The 12,211-nt window shown below is 47.1% G+C and overlaps 1 protein-coding gene across 5 annotated transcripts in view; it reads right to left on the minus strand.

Moving 5' to 3' along the window:
- The window catches only part of LOC144696002 (arf-GAP with SH3 domain, ANK repeat and PH domain-containing protein 2-like), a 158,936-nt gene that overhangs the window by 69,336 nt on the left and 77,389 nt on the right, over positions 1–12,211 (minus strand). For 3 of the 5 annotated variants that reach the window (XM_078567164.1, XM_078567163.1, XM_078567165.1), the window contains 7 exons: positions 11,654–11,900; positions 10,748–10,852; positions 9,159–9,393; positions 7,759–7,820; positions 6,762–6,871; positions 4,701–4,823; positions 1,284–2,726 (listed from right to left, as the gene is read on the minus strand). In XM_078567164.1, coding sequence (XP_078423290.1) covers positions 2,652–2,726; positions 4,701–4,823; positions 6,762–6,871; positions 7,759–7,820; positions 9,159–9,393; positions 10,748–10,852; positions 11,654–11,900 — 957 coding nt within the window. In that variant the 3' untranslated portion in view covers positions 1,284–2,651. Of the gene's footprint in view, positions 1–1,283; positions 2,727–4,700; positions 4,824–6,761; positions 6,872–7,758; positions 7,821–9,158; positions 9,394–10,747; positions 10,887–11,653; positions 11,901–12,211 lie in introns of those variants that run through there. The other 2 variants (XR_013580053.1, XR_013580054.1) reach the window with 2 other exon arrangements.

Raw genomic sequence — 12,211 nt, forward strand, 5'->3', positions numbered from 1 at the left:
GCAGGCTCGAGGGGCCGAATGGTCTACTTCTGTTCCTATTTTTTATGTTCTTATGAAACAAATGTTCATTCCACCACCAGATGCTGCAGTGGTATTGAGTATAAGCGGGATACGTATATACTCTTACTAATGAGACAGGAGAACAAGAGAGATGGATATACACCACTTAACACAATGTAAGAAATGACAGAATATAAATTATATTTAGGTTCAGAATTATTAAGGACTTTAAAAACCCAGCGTTTAGTTTATATTCTAGTGCTGCAGAATGCTACAGGGTTGGCTCCCCATATCTTTCTCCCCAGCAAGGTGCATTTATGTAACCCAGTAAAAACATCCAAGGCATTTCACAGGAAAGTTATCAGGCAGAATTTAACCACTGAGCCACATAGGGAGATATTAGGAAAGGCGAACAAAAGCTTGGTCAAAGAGGTGAGTATTAAGCAGCGTCTTAAAAGGCAGAGAGAAGAAGTGATGTGAAGAGGTTTAGGGAGAGCATTCCAGAGTTTAAGCCCTAGGCAGCTGAAGGTAAGCCACCAATAATAAAACAAAAGAAATTGGGAATGTACAAGAAGCCAGAATTAAATACAGAAGTAGAGTGCTAGCAAATAAACCAATCCAGGCAAGTACTTGTTTTTTTCAAATAAATAGGGAGTTAACTTGCACTGTAGTAACAACTTAACATTTTATTGATCCATTATATCAGTCCTTGTCACCTCCCTTCCTATGACACTAAACTCTGCATTGAGGCACACGGTGCATTTTAATTCTGTACATGTCGGTGTAAAAGCTTCTTCTGTTTATTGTTTACAAGATTTTTACCAGAGCTCTCTTCACAGCAAGATCATTCTCCTTCGTGAACAGTTGTTTCATGTGTCAATACAGATTATGTCAGACTCCTCACAAATCACCTGTCTTAGGACAATTGGCCAAAAGCTAAACTACCAGCAATGTGGCAGTGCAGGAGTGAGAGTGAGGGGGGGTAAAAAGAAAGGGGGAAATTTCCATTGCTTGTTCCTGTGCCAAAATTTAAAATGCATTAAAGATTTTTCTACAAACAGCACTCAAGGAAATTCTGCCTCGCACCTGACCACAATAATTTGCTGAAATCTGGGGCAAGGGATCCATTACCTGAGCAGACACCGATGATTTGAGATTGAAAGATGATGGGTGATGCCTCTCTTCACCTCGCACCATATCTCACCCATCCCCCGTACACTCTCCCAGCCATCCCCTTCAACCTCAAAGCGTCTTCACAAGCCAAATTTATAACTCCACGAGGCAATATTTTGACAATATTTATTTGAACATGCTAATAAAGAGACATTGCAGTGATTCCTTGAGTCATATACAGGTCCTTTCAATGAACAGAAAACAAAAAAGGTGACACTGGAATTCTCCCAAAGTAAAATTATTCATTCTCCCAACAAAATGTTCTAGTTTGTGCAGCTGGTGAGGAATCAATCAGAAGGATTCTGTTTAAAAAGTAGGATTTTAGAATGGTGAGTGTGCACACTCATGTGGCAGTATCCTTCTGGGTCACTTTACTTCCATGCTAGGAAGCTCCAAACTGCCCCAAACAACTTTACCTTCTGCAAGGCTCCTGCAGCTTACAGGCATTGTACTGCAGTTGAGATTTTTGACAGTCAATGGACATTATTAAACATTTAACTTCAATTGATATAATTACAGTTTTCCTATACTGAAGTCCCTTCTCTTCCTATTCTTGTACTGTGCAATGTAAAATTTAATTTACTTACTACAATTCAACTTGTGCAATAAAATGTTCAGTCCGTACACTGCTGGACCCTATCCCTTCCTTCCCCCCTTTGAATATAACATTCAGCTCCCATTTTGTATTGAATGTACAATAAACATTCAGTCTCTGCACGTTATCTTCCCCAGTCTTTATTTGTTTATTCTGATTTTTTGATGTGATATGAGCGTCTCTGCCCAGGCTGGCATTTATTGTCCATCCCTAATTGCTATTGAGAAGGTGGTGATGAACTGCCTTCTTGGATTGCTGCAGTCCATGTGCTGCAGATAGGGAGTTCCAGGTTCCTGACCCATCTAGGTGCATGGAACATGCAGTCACACTAGTACACAAATACGCATCGATATCCTCAGCAAAGCGTGGTTCATCCTTCAGGGTCCTCACCCTTAAAACCATCTGCGTTCGACAACGTTCCCACCACAATCCTCAACCTAGTGCCCAGCCCGTCTCTGTGGAATATATCGTTCAGGCTAGGCAGCAAACGCCCTTTGTTCAATTGTGCCAACCCATAATTAATAATTTCATGGCAATTTTATAAATCGAGATGCACAAAAGGAATAGCTGCTAAATACTAAAAAGTAGCTGGTCACTGTAGGCTGAGGCCCGGCCATCACTCAAACAGTTCCAAAGCTTGATTCAAGTTTGGTTGGAATATCAAGATTCTCCAATGATAGCGATAACAATAGGATCTTCGAAGTTCCCCAAAGGGCATCCTGTAATAAGACCGAAACCCAATAGTCAAGCTGGCATCCTGTGGAAGAGCAGCCAGCATTGTTCCATGACTGACCAGAGAAACCCAAGCTCAGACGGGCCTCCTGAGTAGTTTGCAACGTCAACAGGTCTCAAGCTCCTTCCATTGGAGAAGGCGATGACCTGGTCATTCAGACAAGAGATGGACATAGTCCACTGGGAAGGCTCCCGACCTCGACTTGTCTCCTTCAACGTGTCCTACCTGCAAAATGAGCAGATTTGAGCAATTAAAATTGGTTACAACTGACAACGAGCAATTCATTACTGCCTTAAAGCTTGAAGAGAATCACTGCCATGCTGCTTCTATCCGTTAACCCCTCACTGATATAGCTCCAATGACCTATATGGACTGTAGCATAGTTTGGTTCAACACTGAGTTAACGCATGCTAAAAAGTGAGGGGCTCAATTCCCAATCTGTGCAGAAATAGCCATCCTCCTCCAAGGTGGTAGTAGAGGCTTCCAAAATTGGCCTCAGGACCTTGGACTAGGAAAGGCAAACAAAAGCAATAAAAAACAAACATCGAAAATTCCTAGTCACGATCTTTATCTATTTTATTCTTTCAAGGGATGTGGGCTTCGCAGGCTAGGCTAGCATTTATTACCCATCCCTAATTGCCCTTGAGAAGGTGGTGGTGAGCTGCCTTCTTGAACCTCTGCAGTCCACAACAGTGCTGTTAGGGAGGGAGTTCCAGGATTTTGACCCAGCGACAATGGAGGAACGACGATATATTTCCAAGTCAGGATGGTGAGTGGAATGAAGGGGAACTTACAGGTGGTGTTGTTCCCATGCATCCGCTGCCCTTGCCCTTCTAGGTGTGAGAGGTCACAGGTTTGGAAGGTGCTGCCAAAGGAGTCTTGGTGAGTTTCTGCAATGCGTCTTGTAGGTGGTACACACTGCTGCCACTGTGCGTCGGTGGCAGAGGGAGTAAATGGTTAAGATGATGGATTGAGTGGCACTCAAGTGGGCTGCTTTGTCACAATGGTGTCAGGCTTCTTGAGTGTTGTGGGAGCTGCCCTCATCCAGGCAACTGGGGAGCATTCCATCACACTTCTGACCTGTGATTTGTAGATGGTGCCCAGGCTATGGGGAGTCAGGTGGTGAGTTATTTGCTGCAGAATTCCTAGCCTCTGACCTGCCCTTGTAACCACAGTATTTCTAGGCTGCTGCAGTTCAGTTTCTGCTCAATGGTAACCCCCAGGATATTGATAGGCCAAGGATAGGGTTGAACTGCTCTGTGAGGTGCTTCACAATCAAATAGCATTCTAAAACACAGTCAATACCAACACAGGAAGAATGGCAAGTTGGGCACCGCATCACCTGCAGAATCGTACCTCAGCAAGAGCCTGGATGTGAGAACTACCTGTCTTTTAGATGAGATGTTAAACCAAGGCTTCGTATGACCTCTCAGGTGGATGTAAGAGATCCCATGACATTATTACAAAAAAGAGCAGGGGAGTTCTCCCTGGAGCCTGGCCAATATTTATCCCTCAACAAACATCACAGAAGAAATCCTGATCATTTATCTTATTGATGTTTGTGGGAGCTGACTGGTTGCCACATTTCCTACGTTGCAGTGACTACTCTTCAAAAAGTACTTAACTGTGAAAAGCGCCATATAAGACCAAGTTTTTCTTTAATTTCTATTTACAAGATAATTAGCTTCCAACCCTCTGGCCCCCTGATTTTCATCGCTCCACCACTGGTGGCCACGCCTTCTGCTGCCTAGGCCCCAAGCTCTGGAATTCCCTCCCTAAACCCCTCTGCCTTTCTCTTCTCCTTTAAAACTGTACCACAAGACCTACCTCCTTGGCCACCTGTCTTAAACTCTGCACGTGCATGAGAATGCAATTGCAGCCAAGTGGTACACAGACTGGGTGTAGGTGACTGCGGCTGATTGAATCCATTCAGTGGCTACCAGTGCCAGATGTGTATCTCACATCTCCTTACATGGCACACTGTCAAGTTTTGTTTGGTAACGCTCTGGTGAAGCGCTCTGAAAGGCGCTATACAAATACAGGTTTTCGGCGTGCGGAATGCAAGACGCGAGCTGAAGGAGTCCCCTCGAATTGAAGGCATTTGCTCGCCTACATTACATCCGCCCTAACTGCATGTGGGGGGCTACGAAAGTTTATTCAACAGCAGGAAGAGTGTTTTCTGGAAAAGCAGGTACTCACCCACCAAAACAAGTCTTCTTCCCCAGTCACAACAATAACCTCCCCCTTGGTGAAGGTCAGCTCATCGGGATTGTCCGCTGTACAGTCCAGGATCGCCTTAACTCGCTTCTGCTTCAGCTTCACCTGTGGAAGTTTAACACATTGAAATAGCGCAGCCAAGCCACTTCCCAAGATGCACAGTATTCAGCCATACAAGATCACAAGAGGTTTCTCTCGTTACTACTAACTCTTGGGTTGTGGGTATTAGTGATAAGGCTGGTATTTATTGTCCAGCCCCTAGCTGCCTTGAGGTGGTGGTGTTAGGCTGCCTTCTTGAGCCGCTGCAAAAAGTAGTTTTATACAACTGAGTGGCTTCTTAAACCACTTTAGAGGGCAGTCAAGAGTCAAGAATGTTGTTGTGAAACTGGAGCCATAGATCCAGACCAGGTAAGGACAATAGTATCCCATTCCTTCCCCTACAGGGGCATAAACAAACAAGGTGAGTTTTTAAGACTATTTGGCAGCTTCATGGTTACTTGTCTTAACACTGGCTTTTTATTTCCACATTCATTTATTTAACCCCCAACTGAATTCTTTTTTTTAATTCGTTCATGGGATATGAGCATCGCTGGCTGGGCCAGCATTTATTGCCCATCCCTAATTGCCCTTGTTCAGAGGGCTTTTTTTTTTAAAAAGAGTCAACCACATCACATTGCTGTGGCTCTGTGGAGTCACATGTAGGCCAGGCCAGGTAAGGATGGTAGATTTCATAGACTCATAGACATTTACAGCACAGGAGACCATTCGGCCCATCGTGTCCGCGCCAGTCAACAATGATCTGACTACACTAATCCCATTTTCCAGCGCTTGGCCCATAGCCCTGGAGGCTATGGCAACGCAAGTGAATATCTAAATATTTCTTAAATGTTACAAGAGTTTCTGACTCAACCACCCTTTCAGGCAGTGAATTCCAGACTCTCACCACCCTCTGGGTGAAAAAATTTCTCAACTCCCCTCTCAGTCTTCTACCTCTTCACTTAAGTCTATGCCCCCTGATTATTGACCCCTCTACTAATGGAAAAAGTGCCTTCCTATCCACCCTATCTATGCCCCTCATAATCTTATACACCTCTACCAGGTCCCCTCTCAACCTTCACTGCACTGCTCTAAGGAAAACAGCCCTAGACTATCTAACCTCTCCTCATAACTAAAACTCTCCAGCCCAGACAGCATCCTGGTAAATCTCCTCTGCACCCTCTCCAGTGCAATCACATCCTTCCTATAATGTGGTGACCAGAACTGCACACAGTACTCCAGTTGTGGCCTAACCAGCGTTTTATACAGTTCCAGCATAACCTCCCTGCTCTTGTATTCTATGCCTCAGCTAATAAAGGCAAGTATCCCATTCCTTCTCCTAAAGGACATTAGTGAACCAGATGGGTCTTTATGACAATCGGCAATGGTTTCATGGTCATCACCAGATTTTTAATTCCAGATTCAGTTCAAATCCTCAAACTGCAAATGGTGGGATTTGAACTCACATCCTTTGGATTATTAATCCAGACATTAACCGTACCCTGACTGGCATTCTTGGTGCTTCCACATGTTTCTAAACCCTATGTTGAGAGAGTGTCAGAACCACGCTTGCTAGGATTTGCCCTGGGGATTAGTCGCTTGAAAACTATCATACTGAACGGTACAGAGGAGGAGGAGGAGGATTGGATTAGACCAGTTAGCTTTTGTTTGTTATGCTCACACACACCCTTTGCGGAACAGTGGGCAAGTGTTGGAAAGATAAGCAGGCGGATTATCAACCTGCGGAGCCGCGTCACGAGCACTGCTTCCATGGCAACAAGTCCTGGAGCGGGACTTGAACCCAGAGTTTCTGGCTCAGGGGCAGAGGGTGCCACCCACTGAGCCACAAGACCTCCTGGCTAAGTGTTGCATACAGATAAACACACCAGCACACACTCAATAAAACAAACGGTGTTGGGTTTTGCCAGCACATTCTATGATTTGCCATCTGCTTGTGTAATAACCACAGCAGTGATACCAGGCCAAAAGAGGTCACCATCAACTCACCCCAACGGACTTTCTTGGCAGCGGTACAGGGATTGGTTTGGAACTCGAGGGGACAATGTAGACATCTTCTCGACTCCTTGAATTCGAGTCTGTTGGCGAGAGGTATTCCGCTTTTTTTGGAAAATGGGAAACAAGACATGAACATCATTTATTTTAATGGAATCTCACAGCATAGGAGGAGGCTATTCAGCCCATCATGCGTGTGCCAACTCGCTGAAAGAGCGATCCCATTGGTCCAACTTCTGCTCTGCTCTTTCCCCATGGCTCTGAAAACGCATAATCTTCCTGGTATTCCCAGACAAGTACGTTAACCAGGTCTGACTGCTTAGCTTCTGAGATCAGGTGAAATTTAAACAACTCAAAAAGGTGCATCCTTAGTAATGTAGCCTGTTTGACCATTGTTGGAGCAATTCTGCTACGGTGGGGGTGGGGGCAAAGATTAGCTTACATTTAAAAAAATAATTATTTAAAACGTCACACAAATCATCTCCTGCTAACATACAAACTTCACCCAGCAGACGACATGACTCAGCTGGTCTGGCTTTAGCCTAACTGGCTATTTGAAGTACTGCCCGATACTAATGGCTAAGAGAATGTCCCCTCCTCTCCAGGACTGTGATCCTAAACTGCCTTATGGGCATTTGTTTGAAGTTGTCTCTGCTGGAAAGCTGCTGAAAGAGAGTCAGGGAGGAACAAAACGGATACATGTCCATATCTGGGTTAAATGGGCTAGCGAGTAACTGATTGGCTGAGGCTGGTTTTCTTCCTGCATTATCATGCTGCAAACAAAGTGCAACATACAAGACACTAATATCAATGCAGTTGGGTTTGAGGACATCTTCCTACCCACCTCCCTCATTCCTGGAAGTTATTCTTAGAGTTTGCATAAACTGACAATGCAATCAGTAGGAGTTTCGAGAACATATACACAACACAGACCCTCCTGGCTGGATGATCACTGGACGACCTTTCACCCCACGTGCAGGGTGCGACTTACCTCTAGGCTTCTTGATTCCCCCATCGCCACTGGGTTTCCTGGTGAATGTTGTACGGTTAGGGCTGCAAAGAAATGATTTTTCTTTTAATCAATTTAAAAAGAAAGGGTGAGTTTTTTTCTAAGCACAGACCGGACTTTGCACAGTCCCATCAACCATCAACCCCTGTGCCCGCTGCCCTAACATTGGTTCCCGGTCTGGCTCATCCTTGCATTCAGGTCCCTACGTGACCTTGCCCCTCTCTGTCTCTATAACCTCCAGGATCGCAGAGTTCCCCCAATTCTGGCCTCTTGCGCATCCCCGAATTTAAACTACTCCACCACTGGTGTCTCTGCCTTTAATGACCTAGACCCTAAACTTTGGCATTCCCTCCCCAAACCTCTCTCACCACTTCTCCTTCAAGATGCTCAGGAACAAAGCTCTTTGACCAAGCGTGTGCCCATCTGTCCTGATATCTCCTTATGTGGCTTTGCTGTCAAACTTTGCATCTGTGTTCCAGGACTCGTCACCGGAGAGTTCAAAGGCCCTGTATAAATGCAAGCTGAGAGTATATGGGCATGAGAGGTCTGGCACTCTATGAATCTTGCACTCTAGTGACCTGGCAGGTTCCTGCTGGTCCAGGCAGAATGTCCTGTCTGAATAGAAGACCATTTATACTGCTTGTTTACATTCCCCGGGTGGTGGTAACAAGGATCTTGGAAACGCCAAGCAGGCTCCAGGGCACAATTTGGAAAATAAGTCACCCACCAAAACCAGGTATCGAGGAATCAAACCCACACAGTTTCCTGACATCCATTCCCAGCCAATAAGGTTCTGCAGCCCCGAGAGCAGGAACACAGCTTATATTGGGCACATTTACACTTTGTAGCGCTGTGTTCATCTTCACCCCCCAGTCACCAGCTATGCCCGGAGTAATGCCCACCGAGCGGGAGCAACAGACGGGAGGGATTCCTCACTCCTCCTTCCACATAGAGAGATCAGTTAACCTTGCCTCAGTTTCTTCCACTGAATTCCCCACTTGGCTCCATAGCCCAGAAGAATCATTGACAACTTGCTCCTGAGCGAGGTGCAATCAATTGGCTGGGCTCTCGGCTTCTGCCCTCGGTATATCCGGCACAGCAGAAATGGTGGCTTGGTGATCGGCAACCACTGGTGATGGCAAAATGGTTAGCAGCATTCTGCCCCATGGCAGGGGGAGGGGGTGGGGGGGCGTTAGTCCATAAAGCAAAGGAAGCCCTACCGCTGGCCGGAGAAAGAACAGACCCCCATCGTGGGAACTAAACCTGAAACTCAAGACACACTTGCCGCCGTCGTGTGAATCTAGTGCAGGGTTAAGATTCCGCTACTGAGATCAAGCGAAGGAGTGACAGGTGATTGCAGTCACTTAGCGGGGGGCTCCTACCTCACTGGCGGTGGTGGCTCCGGCTGTGCCGCGGTGTGGGTGGGGGAATGGAGCTGCTCCAAGCTCTGAAGGTGTGCGTCACTCAGTGACCCTTGCCTCCGGTTGTCCGGCAGTTCAGCTGGTGCCTGGGTGCCCCAGTGATGGGACAGTCTGTTCTGAGAGTTTGACCTGGTCTGGGAGCTCGAGATCTCTGTCGGTCCAGCGATAGAGTGTCGCCAAGGCAGGTCTGGACGCCCTGGATGAAAAGAAAAAAAAATGTTGACATTGGCTTGCTTCGCTGATTCAGGTTCTCTTACCTGATGACAGAACAGTCCAAGGAACCTTATAATATGTTGCAGCTACACAACACACCTACCAAGCACAGAGGGATAGAAAGTGGCCATTCAGGCCCTTGAGCCTGTTCCGTCATTCAATTAGATCATGGCTCATTAGATCTTAGCCCCATTTACCCATCTTTACTCTGTAATCCTTACCCAACAAAACAAATCTGACCAATCTTAAGTCTCAACAGCTCCAAGTGACCCCTGGTACTCTTCCTTGGGAGTGGAAATTCCAGATTTCCATTACCCTTTGTGTTGAAAAGGAGCTTCCTGACTGCACTCCTTTGAATTAGGATCAAATAATGGTCCCTTTAATACCCGCACCCACACAAAAAAAAAACAGCCAATCAATCTCAGTTTTGAAATGGTCAAACCCCGGAATTATTAGGAGCAGGGCTCGGTCAATAAACTCTTGTGCTCCAGGGTTAATGTTGCATGTCAATAGGAAGGTCATCGACCTGAAAGGATAACTCTGCTTCTGTCCCCACAAATGCTGCCTGACCCGCTGAGTATTTCCAGTATTTCTTGTTCTCATTTCAGATTTCCAGCCTCCACAGTATAAAATTGGTGGCCGCTTCAGCTGCAGGGTCTCCTTCCCAGGCCTCCCCTTACAAAACGCCCAGCAACCAGCTTTGGCATAGAGCCTGGGAGTAGGCCGCTGCCTAAATTCAGAGCTGAGCACTGGGCCTAGGAGTGGGGCCCAGCCTAACTTCCAGGTTGAGCACTGGGTCTAGGAGTGGGGCCCAGCCTAACTTCCAGGTTGAGCACTGGGCCTAGGAGTGGGGCCCAGCCTAACTTCCAGGCTGAGCACTGGGCCTAGGAGTGGGGCCCAGCCTAACTTCCAGGCTGAGCACTGGGCCTAGGAGTGGGGCCCAGCCTAACTTCCAGGCTGAGCACTGGGCCTAGGAGTGGGGCCCAGCCTAACTTCTAGGCTGAGCACTGGGCCTAGGAGTGGGGCCCAGCCTAACTTCCAGGCTGAGTTCTGGGCCTAGGAGTGGGGCCCAGCCTAACTTCCAGGCTGAGTTCTGGGCCTAGGAGTGGGGCCCAGCCTAACTTCCAGGCTGAGCACTGGCCCTAGCAGTGGGCGTAACCTAGCCTAGCCTCTGGGCTGGGGCCCAGAAATACCAGAGAAAATTGTAAGAAAAACCACAACTGCAGATCTTGGGAAGTCTTTTCTTAGTTCAAAAATGTTCCACCCACTCCACAGGCCCTGCAGAAATCACCCTGACAAGCACAAGGCAAACAACTTAAGTGAAAGGACCAGATTACCTGGAGCTTTGGCAGGGGTGATCCCATGGCTCGGGGACGGTGGGAGTGCGGGACCGTTCCCGGGGGACGTGGAGCATCGCTTGTTCTGTCCATCCATGGACCCGGCTACAGGGAGAAAGTCCAAGCAATTCTATGAATCCTTTATATCAAAACATTGTGCAGACTAAGCATGAGGTGGTGTGTTCATAACACGCCAAATGTTACTTATATTTCAACATAACACTATTAACATTAATCACTAATAAATCAGGCAAAACTTCATCCAAAGGCGGGTGAGAACCTGGATCTTGGTACCACAGGGAGTAGATGTGCTGAATAGCATGGGTGTATTTAAAGGGAAGTTAGATAAGTACATGATTGAGAAAGAAATAGAAGGCGAATCTTAGGAATTCTCTGCCCTAGAGGGCTGTGGATGCTCAGGTGTCGAGTTTATTCAAGACCGAGATTGTTACATTTTTGGACAGTCCGGGGAGTCAAGGGGCATGAGGATAGGGGGAGGGGAAAAGCGGGGTTGGTGTAGAAAATGGGCCATGATCCACAAATGACAAGCAGGCCTGAGGGGCCACATGGCCTATTCCTACCCCTACTGCTGCTTCCGTTCTTGAGTTCTGTTGATGGGGCTACAGGCAGAGGGACGGGAGGAGGCTCATGTGGAGCACAAACAAACACAGTCATGGACCTGTTTGGACGAGTGGCCTGTTTCTGTGCTCTAAACACTTTGCAATGCCTGCAACAAAGAGACTGGCCAAACTCATTTCACATTGGGCCCCTCACAGCCAGGAGGCAGAGGAGCCAGGAGATCGATTCAAACTCAGGTCCTCAGCGTCCTATCCAACACCCCCCCACCCCCCCCCCCCACCCCCACCCCAAACCCAACATTCCTGACCATTTCTGTGGAACACTCACCCCTGGTGAAGGTTTTGACTGGCAGCGGTGGTGGCGCGGTGTTGCTGGGCGGAGGGTGAGCGGCCATCTTGGAGGGAAGGACGACAGCCCCATACGTCTCATTTACAATATTGGAGCTGACGAAACTCCACCTTTCCTTCTTGGAGCCGGAGGGGCTGTGGTTCACAAACGGCGGTGAAGACGTGAAGGAAGCATTTGAAGGAGAGAGCTGACCAACGGATTTGAATGACCTTTGTAAAGGACTCACCTGAAAAGGAGGGTGGGAGAGAGAGAGAGAGAGAGAAAAAAGACAGAAGCGATGGTGACTGAAGTGATCACAGTGGTTAATAGCAAACAGCCTTAGGTCAAGAAGCCAGAGACAGACAGACAGACAGAGAGATTTGTATTTATACTTTGTTGCATCTCAAAATGCTTGGCATGTAATGGTTCCATCTTTCTCCAAGGTGCAGTGACTGTTAATTTGCAATCAATCAGGAAGGTCCCACAAACAGCAACAGAACACATGAACAGTTTGTGGTATTGGTTTAGCAGCACCGTCAATAACCACCTGAATCATTG

The sequence above is a fragment of the Cetorhinus maximus genome, chromosome 21 (assembly GCF_964194155.1).
Source record: "Cetorhinus maximus chromosome 21, sCetMax3.hap1.1, whole genome shotgun sequence".
NCBI lineage: Eukaryota > Metazoa > Chordata > Chondrichthyes > Lamniformes > Cetorhinidae > Cetorhinus > Cetorhinus maximus.